General features: G+C 46.2%; 6 protein-coding genes across 6 annotated transcripts; 3 read left to right on the top strand and 3 right to left on the bottom strand.

The window, feature by feature from the left end:
- Window positions 1-40: 40 nt before the first annotated feature.
- LY89DRAFT_637544 (MFS sugar transporter-like protein) lies at window positions 41-1,811 on the top strand (the record flags this gene model as incomplete). Its single annotated transcript, XM_018211534.1, has 5 exons — window positions 41-227; window positions 278-370; window positions 421-590; window positions 652-1,249; window positions 1,300-1,811. 5 exons carry the CDS (start codon window positions 41-43, stop codon window positions 1,809-1,811), a joined length of 1,560 nt encoding a protein of 519 aa, XP_018076032.1.
- Window positions 1,812-1,986: 175 nt separating this feature from the next.
- Window positions 1,987-3,209, bottom strand: LY89DRAFT_681111 (uncharacterized protein). The gene is made up of 3 exons (XM_018214209.1): window positions 3,027-3,209; window positions 2,883-2,970; window positions 1,987-2,791 (listed from the first exon to the last, which is right to left on the bottom strand). The coding sequence occupies exons 1-3, from the start codon at window positions 3,105-3,107 to the stop codon at window positions 2,049-2,051; spliced, it is 912 nt and encodes a 303-aa protein (XP_018076031.1). The 5' UTR covers window positions 3,108-3,209; the 3' UTR covers window positions 1,987-2,048.
- Window positions 3,210-3,435: 226 nt separating this feature from the next.
- Window positions 3,436-4,721, top strand: LY89DRAFT_778073 (NAD(P)-binding protein). Its single transcript, XM_018222180.1, has 2 exons — window positions 3,436-3,706; window positions 3,761-4,721. Exons 1-2 carry the CDS (start codon window positions 3,633-3,635, stop codon window positions 4,635-4,637), a joined length of 951 nt encoding a protein of 316 aa, XP_018076030.1. The 5' UTR covers window positions 3,436-3,632; the 3' UTR covers window positions 4,638-4,721.
- LY89DRAFT_608078 (glucooligosaccharide oxidase-like protein) lies at window positions 4,664-6,404 on the bottom strand. The gene is made up of 2 exons (XM_018210483.1): window positions 5,952-6,404; window positions 4,664-5,888 (listed from the first exon to the last, which is right to left on the bottom strand). The coding sequence occupies exons 1-2, from the start codon at window positions 6,307-6,309 to the stop codon at window positions 4,741-4,743; spliced, it is 1,506 nt and encodes a 501-aa protein (XP_018076029.1). The 5' UTR covers window positions 6,310-6,404; the 3' UTR covers window positions 4,664-4,740.
- A 1,468-nt stretch (window positions 6,405-7,872) lies between these two features.
- On the bottom strand, window positions 7,873-9,024 carry LY89DRAFT_714745 (uncharacterized protein; the record flags this gene model as incomplete). Its single annotated transcript, XM_018218151.1, has 4 exons — window positions 8,548-9,024; window positions 8,430-8,488; window positions 8,212-8,374; window positions 7,873-8,163 (listed from the first exon to the last, which is right to left on the bottom strand). The coding sequence occupies exons 1-4, from the start codon at window positions 8,695-8,697 to the stop codon at window positions 7,873-7,875; spliced, it is 663 nt and encodes a 220-aa protein (XP_018076028.1). The 5' UTR covers window positions 8,698-9,024.
- A 2,868-nt stretch (window positions 9,025-11,892) lies between these two features.
- LY89DRAFT_563331 (uncharacterized protein) lies at window positions 11,893-12,255 on the top strand (the record flags this gene model as incomplete). Its single annotated transcript, XM_018208494.1, has 1 exon — window positions 11,893-12,255. A coding segment is annotated over one exon (363 nt), but the record flags the coding sequence as incomplete, so codon positions are not given.
- Between the last annotated feature and the right edge of the window lie 6,357 nt (window positions 12,256-18,612).

The following is an 18,612-nucleotide window of genomic DNA, read 5'->3' as shown; positions in this document are numbered from 1 at the left end:
AATTATTGGCGATTCAAACGAGGCAAGCAACGAACTCGAGATGGATGGCTTGTCGTTATACGAGCAGAAGTCACTCTTGATACAAAGGGAACTGGATGCTATGGGCATGGGAAAATATCAGTGGTACATATGGAGTCTTTGTGGTCTTGGATACTTCTTGGATCTACTATGGGCACAAGCATTCGGACTTATTGCTACCCCGTTGCAGAAAGAGCTTGGTTTTAGTGGTGCGCGCAGTCTCCGAGTATGGATTTCAAGCAATAAATTGACTGACAAGGTATAGACGGACAATTGGGAGACATTTTCACAGCATTCAGCTCAGGTCTGACAGCTGGTGCGTTCGTCTGGGGTGTATTGGTGGACATCATCGGTACGCGACCCCTCCATGTTGAACCCTGCAATGACTTACACAAAGTACAGGTCGTCGCTGGGCTTTCAATGGCACTGTTCTAATAACTTGCATCTTCGGCCTCTCTCTCGGAGCACCAAATACCTATAATGCAGTTCTCGTCCTCACTGCGTTCAATGGGTTTGGAATTGGAGGAAACATCCCAATTGACACCACGATTTGTCTCGAGTTCTTGCCGAAGGTATCATTTCTCACTTCTCTATCGTACAGCTCTATATCTGACGCGTGCACCACCATATCAGAATCGACGATTTCTCCTCGCACTCCTCTCGATCTTTCAACCTCTTGGGGTCATTGTCTGTTCAGGTATCGCATACGGCTTCATACCCAAATACTCGTGCGACTCGGAACTACTATCATGCCATTCATCGTCGCTCGCTCCTGGCGCACCATGCTGTACCAAATCGTCAAACTACGGATGGAGATACCTGATGTTCACTCTTGGTGGCATATCTCTATTCGTCTTCATTATGCGATTCGTCGTCTTCACATTCCAAGAGAGCCCTAAATATCTGTTGAGCAAGGGTAAAGATGAACAGGCTCTGAGAGTACTAGACAATGTTGCGAAAACGAACGGGACTCAATCTCGAATCACAATGGCGACTTTTGAGAATCTCCGGGAGAGCGAAGGACAACGATCGAGCTCCGACTCTTCAGGTACAGCCATGATTCGAGAAGGAAACCTGGTTGGGTCAAAACGATTCGTGGATGCACCAATGGAAAGCATCAAAACAGAGCTCAAGCGCGTCAGCATTCTGTTTTCTACGGCTACTCTGGCCAGATTGACGATCCTGGTATGGATCATCTATGCTTTCGATTATTGGGGATTTTCGGTTGCTGGTAAGCGAGCCCCTATACTTCATGTTCTCTCAGAACACTGACAAACTCAGGATCATTCCTCCCCACCATCCTAGCAAGGAAGAACTCTAGCATCAATGTTTCCATCTCTGAAACCTACCGAGACTACATAATAATCTACACACCCGGACTCGTTGGCGTCGCTCTCGGTGCTTTACTTATTCAAGTTCCCCACGTCGGACGCAAATACGCCATGTTTACCTCCTCTCTTCTCATGGCTGTATCCCTTTTCTTATTTGCAGCAGTCAACACGCAAGCTAGCAACGTGGGCTTAAACACCATGGAGTATTTCTTCCAAAGCATGTTCAACGCCATCCTGTACGGTTGGACACCAGAAGCGTTCCCTGCCTCTGTTCGCGGCACTGCATCTGGCGTAGCTTCATTCTGGGGTCGGTTATTCTCGATTTTTAGTCCCTTAATTGCTGCTCATTTGCTGGAAAAAAGCTTGAATGGGCCATTATATTTGGCGGGAGCAGGGGTGTTGGTATGCTGTGTGGCGATTCTGGGATTGCCGGGCAAGACGATGGTTGGCGACGACTTATGATTAATGAGGTGGCTAGTTCTGTCAAGAAGGGATAATGTAGGAGAACGAGAATGAGAACGAGACTCAGACCTAGGAAATACTTTCAAGTTGCATCCACTACCAAATTGCCGATAATGACATTTCCTCACGTGCAATTCGACACTCAGATTTTAATCTTATGAAATCAAACTTCACTCTCTATTTTCGAGAGACATGAATTAGGATGGCTTATGACAAAGTATTGGGGCAAGATGAAGGTCACAAAATTACATTTTGTGACGTGCAGTCATCAGCCAATGGTTCCTCACCTCTCTCCATCCGCCACCGATTCGTTGCCTCCAACATCCCAGGAAACCCTTCAACCAACCACCCCCATTTCCTCAGAAAGCCCTCCGACATCTCCCATCCCGTGATGTCCCATGGCGGCGACCATGCAATGATGCCGCGTTGCTTGATCTCGTCGTCAGGGAAACCCTCGTACAGCCCACCGATGCAGTCGGCCCAAAGGTCATCCTCATCGAAGGTGCCGACGGCTCGGATCAGACGATCTCGTCCTTCGGCACACGGGAAGAGATCGATCCAATCGGGGTGTGGCACTGTTTGTTGCAGGGTGGTGGGCAGGAGTGCTGGTGGAATGAGGTCGGGTTTCGCAGGGTAAGGGATAACGTGGATCACTTCCTCGTCACAGTCGAGCGGCGAGGTGAGGATACCTGAGATTAGAGTGCGGTTGACGGCCATGGAGCGGAGGGCGTTGAATTGGAGGAGTGTGATGAGGTGGTCTGGACAGAGAGGGAAGATAATATTGAAGTGTTCTTTTCTAGATTTATCTGATGGCAACAATGGATATCTCATACTGTAAAATAGCTTGATTCGGGATGCTGGGACGATGGATACGGATTGCTGTTCATTATCCCAGCATTCCACTAGGGCTTCTGATTTTGCCAGTGTCCCAGTCGTAGCAGTGGACTCTTCGACTTTCCTTGCTTGGGCTTTGCGCTTTCCTAATGGAGTGTTAGTTTTCGATAATTGGGTACCCTTTCTTCGGACTGGTCCTGACTGCTGATTTGGACAAAAGAGATGACAAGGCCGTACGGTATGCCCTTGTGTTGAGTCTAGTCTGTGCCCGTCTGCGTGCTGCAGCATCCTTGGTGCCAGTCCAATCATCCTCTTGGCTTCTTGCCTATGCGCGGTAAGAGATCATGTCGTCTTGGTGATTGAAGGCGTCCTGATACGTACCTCGGCCAATTGTGGTAACGGCGTAAGTTGAATGTGTGACACTGTCGAATTTGCAGGCGGCAGTTGATACGTACGAATCATGATATCAGCGGATATGGGACCTGCGGTGATAATGGGATAAGTTAGTGATGATTGAGGTAAGTTTGTTTGTGCTGGCCACGTTCTATGCAACCTGCTCACAATGACGAGTCTAATACTCGGGAACGGAGGAATGAATATGCTTGAAATTCCGCAGCTGAGCCACAGATGACAGGGGTAATGAATGTCTAACTTGAAATGGTCTAATGTCATGCAACCTGCTCACATTATGGAGACTCGGTAGTGAGCCCTGTACAGCCACACCATTCATGCAGCTGGCCGACTGAATTCTCCTATTGGTCCATCTTGTCAATATCATGCAACCTGCTCACAATATCTGATGCTTGGAACAACTTTCAATATGGAAGATTGTTCGATAAGACTACTATAAAGATGATAGTAAATCCTCAATTTTTGACGCATCTTCTCATACCACCAAAAGCATCGAACTTATTCCAAAAACTTCAGCTATCTGTTTCTTAGTGAACTCTGCACTTCCACACCCTGACTGAAGGACTCGTTTCGAACATGACTTTCTCTCCCGACACTCTGCCCGATCTCAAAGGCAAAGTGTTCATAATAACAGGTGGAAATTCCGGCATGTAAGTATCCTCTCTTACCACGAAGCCCGGATCCCTGATCTGACCAAACCACAGAGGCTACTACACCGTATCACACCTCGCAGAACACGGAGCCCACGTTTACATGGGTGTCCGATCCCTAGAGAAAGGCACAACAGCTATTGCAAATATCAAGAAAGTGCACCCCTCAGCCAATATAGACCTCCTGCAAATGGATCTCATGGACCTCGCCAGCATCGTTGCAGCAGCCAAACACTTCCTCACTCACGAAACAGCCCTGCACGGCCTAGTCAACAACGCAGGCATTATGGCGACCCCCTTCGAAATTACCAAAGATGGCCATGAAGCCCAATGGCAGACAAATTACCTCGCGCACTGGGTTTTGACCGAGCATTTGCTCCCTTTAATGCTACATACCGCCAAGGCGCTTCCTCCCGGCAGCGTGCGCATCGTGAACATCTCTTCATCGGGCCACCTGAGCGCACCGAAAAGCGGCATCAATTTCGAGGACCTCTCGCTCAAGGAGAGCGGTACGTGGGCAAGGTATGGACAGAGCAAGCTCGCCAATATTCTACACACGAAGACTTTGCACAAGGAGTACGGCCCCGGCTCGAAAGGGGAGGGCGAGATCTGGGTTTCGTCTGTGCATCCCGGGCTGGTGGAGACGAACCTCGCTTCGTCGATGGGGGAGTCGCAGTCAGGAATTATGAGTGTTCTCTCAGGTTTGCGTATGTTGGGATTGATGTACCCTGCAGAGAAAGGTGCATACACTAGTTTGTTCTGTGTAGCGAGTCGGGATATGAAGGCAGAGCAGAGCGGGGCGTATCTCGAGATTTTCAAGCGGTGTATGGAGCCAAGATGGTTGAGTGGGGAGGCGAAGGATGAGAAGCTTGCGGAGAGATTGGAGGAGTGGACTGGGGAAGTCATGAGAAGAGAAGGGTGGGTTCGGTAACAGCGTCAACTGGTTTTGGTCTTTTTGTTATGTTAAGTTCCATTAATGTTTAAATATTCAAAGATAGTCACGACTTTCTATCGTACCAATCTACCAAGCCATCTTACAGAGCCATCGAAGTTCCAATGGCCTGAGGATTCCAAAACACGAACCCAGGGTCAAACTTAGCCTTCAAGCCCAACAACTTATCATAAGTGCTAGCTCCATAGTACTCCAAGTGAGCCTCGGCGGGCGATAGATCTGGGTCTACATAATTCAGGTATGCCCCAAAGTCTCCGTCCGGTTGTGGAACAATTGTAGCGTTATTCATCCCGTCTATCAAGGGTGTGATAGTTGGGTCCCAGGGCTCTGTACCAGTGTAACCGTAGTTTTGGAACACCCATAAGGAGTCGCGGTCAGAATAAGCTGATTCATCGGGAGAGACGGCATTGATGAGGGATCCAGGAGCGCCGTAGAGGTTAATAATACTGAACCATTGTTTGTTTCCCAGATTGGCGATCAAGTAGTTCCAGTAGCTCACGAGTGACGCGTGACTCAATGGTTCAGCTTCCTTGCTGACGACAGACTTTGCGTAGAAAGTATCGTGCTCAGTGTATAGGTGTCCCAAAGGCTGTGTCAGATTCTCCCCAGCAAGATCGACCAATGCGGTGATCCAGTCGAGATTTTGCACAGTGGGCACATAGCCTGGAAAACCAGCAAGCATGCCAGGGAATACGCTTTTTGTGAAGACAGCCTCGTCGCAGTCCATGCACCAACCACGGATGATGAATGATTTGGTGAAATCAGCATAGGTGCCGAATGTGATGTTAGGAGTAAGATCTGGTGAAGTAAAAGACCAGTTTTGGAGGACTTCGAATCCAGTTGCAGCATTTTCTGCGCTCGACAAAGAAGCAGAAAGATCAGCTACGAAGTAAAGCACTGATTCGGGCGCAGCTTCGGTCTGCATGTAGAAATTTGTCGCGATGCCGAATGAATCGCCGGCGCCTCGCATTGCCCAGAAGAGATCTGGGTTGGTGGTTGCATTGGTGTAAACGCTTGTACCATCGGCAAGTACAACGTCCAGACCAACGACGTGGTCTAGAGCAAGACCCCACTTCCTGGAATCGTATCCATATCCGCCATGCAATGCGTGTCCAGCAATTCCAACACCGGCGCAGGTCCCATGAGGCATGGCTCTCTTTCCCTGAGCATAAATTTCAGTGGCAATATTGCCGAGTCTTTGTCCAGCACCGATTTTCACAATAAATGTGGCTGAAAAGTGTTAGTGCATGGAATTTCGTCTAGAAAGAACTGAAAATAGTTGAAAGGACTTACTCGGGTCAACGGTAATCTCAGCAAAGTTCTCCATTTCAATAATCAAAGAGCCATTTTGGCCACCGCTAGAGAACGATGCATAAGAATGTCCACCCCCCTTTGCCTGAACCTTCAAGCTTGCAGCAGCTGCACAAGTAATTGAAGCGGAAACTTGAGCTTCATTCTCGGGAACAGTAATCACAGCAGGCTCAAATGGAAGACGAAGGTTAAAGGGTATTTGGTAGGCAGTCCAATCTGTCGAGCTCGAGGTAACATATGGAACTTTGTTCGCATCGAGACAATCGAGAACAGAAGTAGCTTGGGCATAAGCCGCAGCGAACAGAATGCCGAAGCAAAATTTAGATACTAGAATCGACATATTCAAATAAAAATGTACTTTTCAAGGAACGAATGAATAGCCCCCAACTTAAATTGCGGAGTAGAAGAGATGGCTTTCAAACAGACAAAGGAGGGAGCGGGCCGGCTTTCTTATGACGTGGAGAACAAAAGCAAAATCTAAACTCAATATGCAAACGGACATTCTGGAAAGGATATTCACAGGGTAGCTTCGAATTATGCCTTGTTCCTGCATGACACACTATCGACAAGGCTGCTAGGCTCAGGTCAGCATACGACGGAGTCTGCACTTGTGGAAGAAGAGGCGACAGATCAGCAGCAAATGGCAGCGCGATGCAGCCACGAGGGAGGAACCGTGCCACATTTCTCCACTGATCTGGAAATAACATCCTATGAGCATCCGCAATGGTGGGTATGTCTCAGAGGGCTGGATTTACGCATCGCAAATTTGCTGATGGGCGTTTTCCCAGCTGAGAATTCGTATATTTTGTTTTGGGGCAGTGCAGGGACGGTCGTCCGCTGTATCCGAAGGGTGAGAATAAGGCTTTGCCAAGAGTTGCTGATCCCTTATACGATCGTCGTTGGTCAAGCCAAGAAATGAGAGGAGAGCTGCGCGGCGCGGCGCTCAGCTTATTCCGGGTTCTGGGATCACTTCCGAAGAGTATCGATATCACGTGTATGATATTGAAGTCCATTATTCGTTCTTTTGCGGAGGTCGTTCATAATCGCCAATCGTTTGACAGGAGTCATCTGATGTTTGAGCAGGCATTAACTCTCGTTCTCAACATGGGATGAGTTGCGCCGAAAAGCCGATATTCTATTGGCTAGATCAAAAAGGGGCTTTCTCGAACCTGTATGGAGGCAGGCAGGGTACAAAGTGCTCGGTGCTGTGAATTTTCAAGTGCGTGGCACAGTCTGACATATAACGGCTGCCTTGCGAAAGATTTTCCTGACATTTTATTTCTGCGTTACACTTAATACTTCGACACAACTCGATCATTTGTATATCTCATTGCCTCTCCTGAAATCAACTCTCCTTCGAACGTGCTCATTTGGTGTCGCAACAACAGGCACCGGAATTCAAAAGAATAAGAGTCTAGGTCTTCAACAAAATAACGAAATACTTCGTACGCAAAGACCAGTCAATCAGGCGCAGAATCTGACAAAACCTCAAGCGAGCTTACCCCTCCTCAATTTCCCCTCATTTCTCTATCTCAAATCAATAAAGCGGCATCTCAATTTGGCCGAGCAGTATGATGCTTATTGACTCCCTTACGAGGGAGGTTGTGAGTCAAGTCCAACGCAAAATTGTTTGACCTGCAATTCATGGTGTTCTCTCACTTTCTCGAGTAAGCTGATCTTTGAGGTGTGTGTTTGTCAACTGCTTCGATACTTTTGTTCTTTGACATAGGAGAAGACTTTCTGGACCTTTGAGACACACATTTTGTTGCAATCGATCCATATAATCAGGGACTTCATCGTTTCTGATCGGGGAATACTCTCAACCTCCTTCGTACACTGGTCCTCCAATTTCCAGTAAAAGAATTCACGGGTCAGAACCGATACTTAGTAACAAGACTATTGTTCAACTATCCACTCGATTCGGTTCTTTTTTAGTCCTCGCTAAGATACTCCGACTCGCCAAATCGTCAAAGCAATTGTTATTCAACCCAGTACGAGAAGTCTCAAGAAAGATTGCACTGAGACGATCGCTCAGTTCCAACCCTTCGTCGTAAGTGACCTGCCGCGAGGCCGACCGATTAAGGATCACAGCAAAAACGAAGATGGGATACGGGACCGGCGCTTCCCACTGAGGCCTCTTAAAGAGTCTGTCTGTAACCCTCTTGAACAGTCCCCTAGCCGGTGGTTTGTCTGTCTGTTTCATAACTCAGCGTCATAGCTTAGGGGCCCAGACCTTGTATACCTTATCATAGTTCTTTTCCAATTCAAGAACGTCGCATATCTTATCATAACTCTTTTCCAATTCGACGAAACTTTCCCGGTCGGCGACATCGTACATGAGGATCAGCGCCTCGGGAATGCCAACAATTCTACAGGTCTCGGACAAATAAATCTGTACTCTGTTCCTGGAAACAGAATTCGTGCATCTCAAGCATTACTGCTCGATCATAAAGAGCTAACTGTCTTCGGAGTGGGACTTGAGGGCCTGTTGGGTCGTAGAAATCGCTCGGATGGACAAGCTAGACTGTCAAGTCAGTCAAAGCTTCATGTAGGTACAGACTCGATCGGACGCGCTTACTATATTCAAGAGCCTACGAACTGGACTCTTGGCGGTAATCACAAAATAAACCAACAAGGGCATCCCACCACGTGGTTTTCCTCGGGGGTCGGCATGAAGATACTCGCGAATAGCATCTTTCTGCTCTAGCGTGAGCGGCATAAGTGGCATGGTGGCAGATCGTCCCAAATACGGGGATAGCTGACAGGAGGTACTCAAATAACCGTGTTTGCGAGTGTATGGGAAATTGATGACTGAGAGAGTTGAAGCAATCAGGTCGGGTCAGGATAGGAGGGTGATTGATTCCGAGGGAGCAGAATTTACCCAGCGGCCTCGCCTGACGGCACAGCTGCGGGCACCACCAACAGGCGAGGCTATTGAAGTTGGTTGATTTTGGTTGGTTGGTTGGTTGGGTACGCTGAAACAGGTTGGAGAAGAGGATATAGAGAGAATTGTTGGGTTGGGTGGCAAGAGGGAAAAGGGAATATTCAATGTATTTCCATTGGTACTTGCCAGAGGGTGGTGTGATGGAAAGGAACACGGAAATAGCTTTGAAACTCGTGACCAAGGATCATGTAATTAGTCACTGGTGCCCTTTCGTTTTACACCAACCTCCCGCAAAATCTGCCATCTCTTCTTTCTTCGTGCTTCAACTGAGAGACTCCTTGTACTACAACGAATAAGACTCGTTCTTTGAAGTTTCAGTATGTGAAGTCGCAAGAACTGGCCGGCGACGAAATTTCAAATCCCTGGTCCCATGTGCCACGAGATGAAGAAAGCGGTCCTAAAGGATTGGTGCGACCCTAATGTAACGTCATAACTTTGAGTTGGCAGCATGCATCCCCTGACTCAACACAACGTTGCTAATTGACTGGTTGAAGTCAAAATCAATTAGATGAAAGTGCGCGTTGGGGACCGCGATCGCGGTTTGCGATCGCGGGGAAGGAGATACTAGCTGTCCAAATGGATGTCCCAAAAACTCAAATTCAGAGCGATGTGAGCACGCCGAGGTTTGAGGTAGACAGTCGTTGCCGCGTGACCGCTAGGTAGTGTGATGCCATTGTTACTCAAAGGCCTTGCTATCGGTCGTGCCAGCAGTGGTGAAAGATATTGTAGCACGTGTACCAACGTCTCTGGGCAAGTCTGCTGCAGAGATCATTTGCATCTCTAAACTCACCATGGCTGCCGATCGGCATATCATCGTCAAGTTGACGAAGAGTACGAGAAGTTTGACATGACAAACTAGTGTCGTTACAAGCAATATTGAATCAATGTGATAAGGTCGTTATGGAAAGTCAGGCTCGGCTTTGATACCTGAGGTATCAATACGGTAGCGATATCGTATCGTATTAGTCAGTATTGCAAGGATTGATACCGTATCGATACTGTATTAATACTTCACCGCCTTTACCCCTCACCTCACTAAAATCTTCTTTCTTAACCTTCTCGTACGACGATTTTATTGAAACTTATCCTCAAAATGTCTTCTTTCCTTGAAGCAGAGTCTTCTTTTACACAGTCTATTACCGTAGAATCTACTGAGTCTCACAGCAATAATAAGAGGAAGTGGAGAGCACTAGTCTGGAAGTATTGCCGTCGTCCGACACCCGACGAGAATCAAGAGCACCTTTATTATCCTTACTATCCTCCTAATCCACCCCCTATTAACTACAAGGGGCTGTATAATACAAAGTCATCTGCAAATATGGCTAAGCATTTGGAGAGGAACCACGATGTTATAATTAAGAAGGCTTTGAGTAAGAATCAAGAGCTTGTAAACCAACAACTTAAGTAGTATTACTACAAGGCAGAAGTCTCTGGTAATACTATAGAGCTTGATATCGAGATTCTCAAGAAGCACCTCTTCTAAGTAGTAATTACAGAGGCCCTAGTTACTCTTATCGTCGTACAAAACCTGTCTTTTTGTATTGTTGAGTGGGCCGAGTTCTATACTTTATGCTAAGCACTAAATAAAGAGTGTAAGGGTATGATTACTACAACTCACTCCCAAATCAAAGAAAAAGTTAGTGAAGCCTGGATCAAGCATAAAAACATTGTACGGTGAGAACTTTAGTCAGTAATCTCACGAATTTATATCTCCCTTGATATTTAGACCTCTCCAAATCGATTCCTTCTTTTAGCGATTGTTGTACACTTTACTACGCATACTCAAAAGAAGTAAAAGGCCTTACTTGCTTTAAAACAAGTGCCTGGCCATAGTAGTAACGATTAGTTCTCAATCCTTTTTCTAGTTCTTAAGGATTACAGCATCGTACGAAAGCTTGGGGCTATTATTGCTAATAATGCTTCTGCAAACAACGTTCTTTGTTGGCTTATAGAAAATCACTGGAGGATAGAGCTAGGCCTAGTATGGAAGGCAACTAAGTGGCGGATCCGTTGTATTAGCCATATTATCAACCTTGTCGTACAAGCTTTCTTATTTGCAAATGTAATAAAGCTCGATGAGCTTGAGTCGTACGATGAGTAGGACCAAAGTGGAGAGCTTAAGGATGAGGATATAAAGAAGCAACACCTTCAACATTTTTAGTGATTCCACTTTTTGTTCCAATACGCTGACTTACGCGTCTTTTCAGGCTCATATTAGCCCATTTTCAACATTTATCGACTTCTTTTCCCTTGATTCGGACGTTGACGCGTCTTTTTCAAGGGATGGAGTCCCCTCTCTGTACCCCCTCAAGGCCCCTGGCCTCCCAACACGCTGATTTCACTTAGCACCAAGAATTCTATACGCCAAATGGCATCTTGCGCCCTAGCAAGAAGGCTTTTACCGGACAGAAGACCTCTGTCCCTCCCCTTCTTGTACCTGGTGATAGGGCGCGTTCCCCTCACATGACCTTAGACGCGCTGTCTAAGGGAATCGACGCTGCCAACCGCTCAGCAGCTCTGACTGCTTCAATCTTGAGGTCTTTTGCCTCTAAAACAGACAACTTTGCTTCTGGATACAAGATTCTAGAGGAGCAGGCTATTGCAGAAGAGGTTTGTGCTGTAGTAGCACGTGCTTTAACTAAGTTCTATAACCACAACACATCATCTCCTCAATCCTTAGCTACACAGAACAAGACATACGCCAGTACAGCAACAGCCGGACCTCCCACTCAGCACAAAGCTAGGACCCACAAAGCTTCACCCTCTGCTGCACCCAACCAGCAGACAAAGAACTCACGTAACCTTAGAGTCCTTGTTCTGGCTGCACAGGACGCCTCCACAGACCCAAGACCACACTCCTTTGCACTACGCAAATGTCTGGTTGATGCTATTTAGGATCTGGAAGCCACAAAGGTCCTGAATGTCTCACCTACACAAACTAGATGGGCTATTACACCCTTAGATCTTGCAACCTAAGACCTGCTTCTCTCTAGTAGCAATAGGGAGGCAATTCTTAAGGTTTTTAGTGGCCAGGACATTGTGAAACCTCAAAAATGGTTCACTTATGCAATCCCAGGACTTCCTTCTGGTTTCTATGGCCCTCTAGGCTTTGTACCAGTGCATCCTAAGCTAGTGGAACAGGAGATTATCACACAAACTAGGACAGTCCCTGTAAGGGTTGAGCCTTCTAGGCATGGGACGGACATAAAATCTGGCAAGACTACCTGGATTGCCTCTTTCACAAAACCTATGGTACCATTCAGTATCTTTAGCACCTCTAGTAAAGCCCGCCTTATTCAGAAACCCTACCGCCTTACTCAACACTTGGATGGGTGCCTTGGTTGGTGCAATCCGCTTAAGTGCACTAGGGAGAAGCGCTGCTTAAAATGTGGCGTGGAAGTGAAGCTACACCAAGGGGTAGTTGGTGATAACTGCCTTAACTAGGCTAAGTGTGCCAACTGTCACTCTAATTAGCCTGCAGGACATACCAACTGTCTAGCTGCTCCAGTTCTTAAGAATGGCAAATACGTTCCTTTGCCTGTTAAGACACTTAAGAAAGTGAGGCACCAAACTCAGGCTACTATTGCAGCAGCAGCAGCAGCTTCTATAAGAGGGAGCTATTCTCCAGAAGGAACCCCTTCTCCAGAACGCCATGGATCACCAAACACTATTCAGGCTTCAGGTAGCCAACCCCAAGCCCCTAAAGGCACTAGAGTTTCAGATTACGAAACTGCAGCCAATCCTCTTAAGCTCCCAAAACGCAAAAGAGCTACACCTGGCTCTTACAATCTAAAAGTTTTGTCAGCTAACTCTACTAAAACCTCTGCTACTAAAAGCCCCGATAAACAGTCCTCCAACCGCTATACTAGCCTTGACCCTAGGTTAGGACTAAAAGACTTAGATATGGAGGTTACTACCACTTCTCAACCTAGCCTTAGTGGGGATGAGGTGAACGCTACAATTACTATGGAAGATTAATGAGGGGCACCTCTTTCTCTCCAAATAGACAAGGAAGCTCTTATAAAGCCAGGGACTTACAAGTCTGCTGGGCTAATGTAAGGAAAGGCAACTCGGAGCATGATGCACTTCTTAGTCTTGCTTTTGAGGAAGGCATAGATATTATCTGTGTTCAAGAGCCTTGGGTGGGCTACAGAACAACTACCAAAACACATCCAGGATACCATACTATTGCGCCCCTAGATAATTGGGATTGGGATACCTTAGAGGAGTACAATGAGGTCAGGCCTAGAGTTATAACTTATGTGCTTAAAAGCCCTTATCTTATAACACAGCAACATCAAGACCTTTTCTCTAGGGACTTACTCTAGATTACCACAAACGGCCTGGCTATTCTTAATGTCTATAGAGGACCTGGTACAGATGAAGCTTTTGACTATATCATTAACCTAGTTCCACCTGCGAGGTGTTTAGTAGGCGGGGACTTTAATGTTTGGCACAAGTACTTTAAGCCTAGAGTTACTACTTTTGGCAGAGGAGCTAAGCTTGCTTATTAGTCAGTTAACCAAGGCATGGATTATATTGGGGAGCCAGGGATTGCTACTCATGTCTTAGGGCATGTGCTCGACCTCTCTTTTGCTAATATCCCTTTTGCGGAAACTATAGTACGCCCTGATCTTTCTATAGGATCAGATCACAAAGTCCTTGTCACAGTCCTTCCATTAAGAGGGCAGGAGCCTCTGGCACAGTCCCATCCTAGGGTCAGAGAATCTGACCTCCCTAAGTTTGCTGGTATAGTGGAGGCTGGATGCCAGGCCCTCCCTGATCCTGAGGCTATTCAGACGGCTAAGGATGCAGACGGCTTTACTACTGCTATAGAGGGAGTCTTTAAGGCAGCTATTGAGGGTGCTAGGAAGCCAGACAGGGGTGGGGGTCGCCCTGCTCCTTGGTGGACTTTAGAGTGCAAAGAAGCTTACAAGGCTTACTTAACTGCCTTACATTCTGGAAAAGATTCTTTCTCTCAGAAGCAGTATTTCCTTACCCTTGTTAGGAAGGCAAAGCGAGAATACTGGAGGCACAGGATTAATAATGTTAAATCAGACTCAGAGCTCTACAAGGTTATTAGCTGGCATAAACTTACTCCAAGTCACCGATCCCCTCCTCTTATTGTAGATGGCGAGTATTATTATAATAATTTGGAGAAAGCAGAAGTCCTAAGGAAAGAAGTACTAGACCGTTTTAGTGCTGCAGATGACCTAGACCAAGACCCTTTAGAGACAATAGATAATTAGCATAGGGTTACATACCTTGAATGGAATCAGTTAGTCTCTTTAGAAGAGGTTGAGAGATACACTATAGGTATCTCTAGCACGTTACCAGGAACAGACAAAGTTACAGTCCGGCTTTTGAAAGCATGTTGGAACTCGGTTAAAAATCATCTGCTTATCCTCTTCAACAAATGTTTGGCTATTAGCCATTTTCCGGATGCTTGGAAGCTCGCAGAGGTGGTAATGATTCCTAAAGCAGGGAAGAGGGTCAAAACAAAAGTTAGATCTTGGCGCCCAATTGCTTTTCTTTCTTGTATAGCAAAAGGCTTTAAGAGGCTTATTACTAAAAGGATTGCATAGACCGCTTTAACAAGTGGGGTGCTTAGCCTACAACATGGAGGGGCACTTCCTAAGCGGTCTGCAATGGATTTAGTCGCTTCTTTTGTACATAAAGTAGAGCTAGTACTAGTAAGAGGCCTAAAGGTCACAATGCTAACAATGGATGTTCAAGGGGCTTTTGATACTCTGCTAGTTAAGAGATTGCTTAAGAGAATGATAGAGTAGGGCTAGCCTAAGTCCTTATTACAATTAGTAAGGAGCTTCCTTACAGACCGCAGAGTTAGGGTCCGACTTAAGGACTTAATTACAAGAGTTTATAAAGTTGCTTGTAGCACTCTACAAGGCTCTCCTCTCTTACCAATCCTTTATATACTCTATCTTACAGAGCTTCTTAACAAGGATAAAACGCTTCGATTTGGCTACGCAGATGACTTCTGTCTCTTTAGAGCCTCTTACTCTTTAGAGCGCAATGTTGAGTTACTAGCTGTGGATGCTAAAGAAGTCCTTGATTATGGATGTAATAATAAGCTTTTCTTTGATAAAAAGAAATGTGAGATGATTCATTTTGCAAGAGCTAGGACCACAACTAGCCCTGATTTGGTTATCCCTGGGCATTACACAGTCTTCCCTATTGCTACATCAGAGAAGAAAGGTTGTCATCTAGCCCTGTGCTGGCTAGGGGTCTACTTTGACAAGAAATTGCGTTACAAGAGGCATGTACAAGAAAGAAATGAGAAGGCTTTGCATGTTGCTAGGCATATTCGCAGTCTAGCAAGGATGAAAGATGGTCCGCCAGCTCTCTCACTCCGGAAAGCAGTCATTACCTGTGTTATTTCCTCTCTTCTTTATGGAATGGAGGTCTGGTATGCTGGACGCACTAGAGTAGCGGGTTTTAGGAGGGATAACTCCCCGAAAGTAGTCAGCACTAGACTTGGAGGACATCTTAGACTCATGGAAAGCACGCTAGTCATGGCTATTAGAGGAGTGCTCCCAGTCTGGAGGACTACCCCACTTGCGACACTATTCCGGGACTCTGGACTCCCCTCACCACAGGTTGCATTAGAGGAAGCTCTTGCAAGGCTAGCTCTACGCCTGCAGACAACTGACAGCGGCAACCCACTAGTTAGGAGGATTGCAGGGGTTTGTGAGAAGCCCAGGCCTCTGACTAAACTTCAGGTGGCTAGGTGTCTCTTTCCACAAGTTCCAAGGCCTACTCTCAGACCCCCACACTTCTCGCCAGGCTGCAGGACAGACCCAACCAATGGTCTCTCTAAGGAGCAAGCTGCGCAAGCTTTCAAGCAATGGTGGAAGGACCTACCTCCATCAGATATCACTATATTCTCAGATGGATCTGAGCAGTACAAATTTGGAGTTAGGGGTGTGGGGTATGGCTTTGCTGTATACCAAAACACTAAGAAACTATGTGATGGATACGGCTCTATCCATGAGATGTCACATGTCTTTGATACAGAAGCCATTGGTGCTTGGGAAGGTCTGCATAAGACTTTGCGTACGCATAGCCTCTCTAATAACCGCATCTGGATGTGCATAGACAGCACATCAGTAATCTGGTGCCTTAGAGGCAACGCTTCTACCTCCTCACAATGGGCCTTTCACAAATGCCAGGACGCGATGCAGGCCAGGGATATCAGGGTCAAATGGTCTCCAGGCCATATGGGTATTGAGGGGAATGAAGAAGCAGATGCATTAGCAAACTATGCTGCAACTCCTGGGGAGCCCAGAGTCTCTGGCAACTTGCTCTCCCAGCAACCCACCGTCTGTGGTCTTAGGAGTAAAGCAAGGAAACTCAAGTATTTAGCTGCAATGACATAGCGGGATGCCCACCAGCACAAGCTTTCTAAGAGGTACACAAGATGGTCCTTCACGTATAGCACTAGGCCTCCAAGGGAACTAGAACTTCCCCGTGCCACGCTCCACAGGCTGCTAGCATTACGTACAGGGCATGGGGACTTTGAGTGGTATCACAAGAAGTTCAATCATCCAGACGCTAGACTTACCTGCAACTGTGGCTGCCCCAAAACGCCAGAGCATCTAGTACACTGCAGGTGGATCAGACACACCTTTAAGGACTGGCCAGATAAGCCTGATTCTTTGCCAGAGAACCATGCACAAGGCTTCAGCTATATGCAGACTCTAACTGCCAAGCCAAGCAACTTTGCCCTATTTCTAAAGATAACAGGCTTTTACTCTGATTTATGTGCCTAAGGCATAGTTTTAGCTCTTTATAAGAAGAGTTATCTAGGGGAGTCTGGGATGTTTCTTTATTATAATTTCTGCGAAAATAGCGAATTTGTTTTATATTCTACCTATTTGAGAACAAATCTCTTTATTTTTATATGCTTGGCTATTATTGGCGAGAGCCTTAACTTCACTTCTGGTGAATCACAATATAAGGGACTTATCTTCCTCCTTACAAGAGTGGGTCCAGTACCCCTTTTCAAGCCTACGTGTAAGACCCTGCAGGGAAGGGGCTCCTTACAATTTGCTGCCAGGCTTTGAGTCTATCCTCTGAGTTGCTCTCTAGCGCTTTCTCTGTATATAAGTCACTAGCTTAGCACGTCCTCATACCCTTCGGGAGGTCCACAAAGGACGTAAATAAATATCATCATCATCATCATATAAAGAAGCAATTTCGGCTTTTAGGACCACTTAGCTAAGGGCATAATATCGTAGTTTATATCTGTGGATCGCCTACACGAACAGCAAAGTTTAAAAAGCTTGCGGGAAGAATGATTCCTATGGATAATCGTATAAGGTGGAATAGCTGGTACGAGATGCTTCTTATTCTTCTCAATTTGAGGCCTGTAGTTGAGAAGTATTGCGCGGACTATAAGGAAGAGCTTGAGGAGGATCTTTTAAGCTTTGCAGACTGGAAAAAGCTTCGTACTGTCAGGGGTTGAACCCCATAATGCTTCGGCTATGCCTCGCTTAAGCACCAGCCTCCTTATTTTCTTTACGAGTTGCAATCTCCGATCTAAGACTTTAATCTTATGGTAATTAGCTTATGCCGAGGCTTCTACGAAGCCTCTGATCCTATGTATATAAAGCCTTAGTTAGCTACCTTTCAGTTCTTCATCGAATTCAACGACAGTTTTACCCACTGCCTACGTCTTAAGTGTTCCCTCTTGGCGTAGCCCCTTACACGTACGATCAAGGACTTTCTTGCTCCCTTTACACGAGCTACTCTTGCTGCTAAGGGAGACTCTACTTCTATTAATTCTACCCTCTTTACAATAGACGTCTTAATTAAGCACCTTTAAACTTAAGTTGTAAGTAATCCCTTTTTCTTATTCCTTTTAAAACTAAGGCTAACTATCGTACTATAGGCTATATATAAACCAAAGAAGGACTAAGAGAGCAAGGACTTTCTTGTTCGTCTTATTGCAGCCCACGCAGTCTTAGACAAGTACTACTTGACTACAGATATGTCTCCATTTTACGCTGCTTCTTTGATCTTTAATCCCTCTTATTGTACGAGGTATCTTGAGACCTACTGGCCAAGGAAGTGGTCTAAGCTAGCTATAGCAGCAGTAAAGAAGCTCTGGGAGAGGTACTGGGAAGAGGTAATACCTCTACAAGCCTACCCTGCCTTCTCATACGATAACCTATTAGAGCCAAAGGAACTTGATACTTTTGATCAGATCGCCTTATCTTTACGATTAGTTGCGCGGCCGACAAGTGAAGACGAGTATGAAGACTATAACTCTCAAGACTCACACCTCCCTGGAAAGAAAGGAGCTCTTGTGTGGTGGTTGCAAGACGCTCAAAGGCAACGCTGGCCTAGGCTTACACTTATGGCTATTGATATTCTCTCAATTCCACCAATGAGCGATGAACCGGAGCGAGTCTTTTCAGGGGCTCGTCGTACGGTAACGTGGGATAGGGGGCAAATAGAGGCAGAGACTATTGAGCTAAGGGAGTGCCTTAAGCACTAGAAAAGAAGCGGTATTCTAGATAAGTTCTTTGAGGATAGCTAGTTTGATTTCTTGGTAGGGTGATTTTTGGTACAGGGGGCCCCTGTGAGCTAGGCTATATCAATACTAGTATCAATGATACGATACGATATCGATTCTGGAGCGATACCGTATCAATACACGATATCGCGTATTTTAGC

This window comes from Mollisia scopiformis, assembly GCF_001500285.1.
Source record: "Mollisia scopiformis unplaced genomic scaffold LY89scaffold_4, whole genome shotgun sequence".
Classification (NCBI taxonomy): domain Eukaryota; kingdom Fungi; phylum Ascomycota; class Leotiomycetes; order Helotiales; family Mollisiaceae; genus Mollisia; species Mollisia scopiformis.
This window is presented reverse-complemented; position numbering and strand designations above follow the sequence as displayed.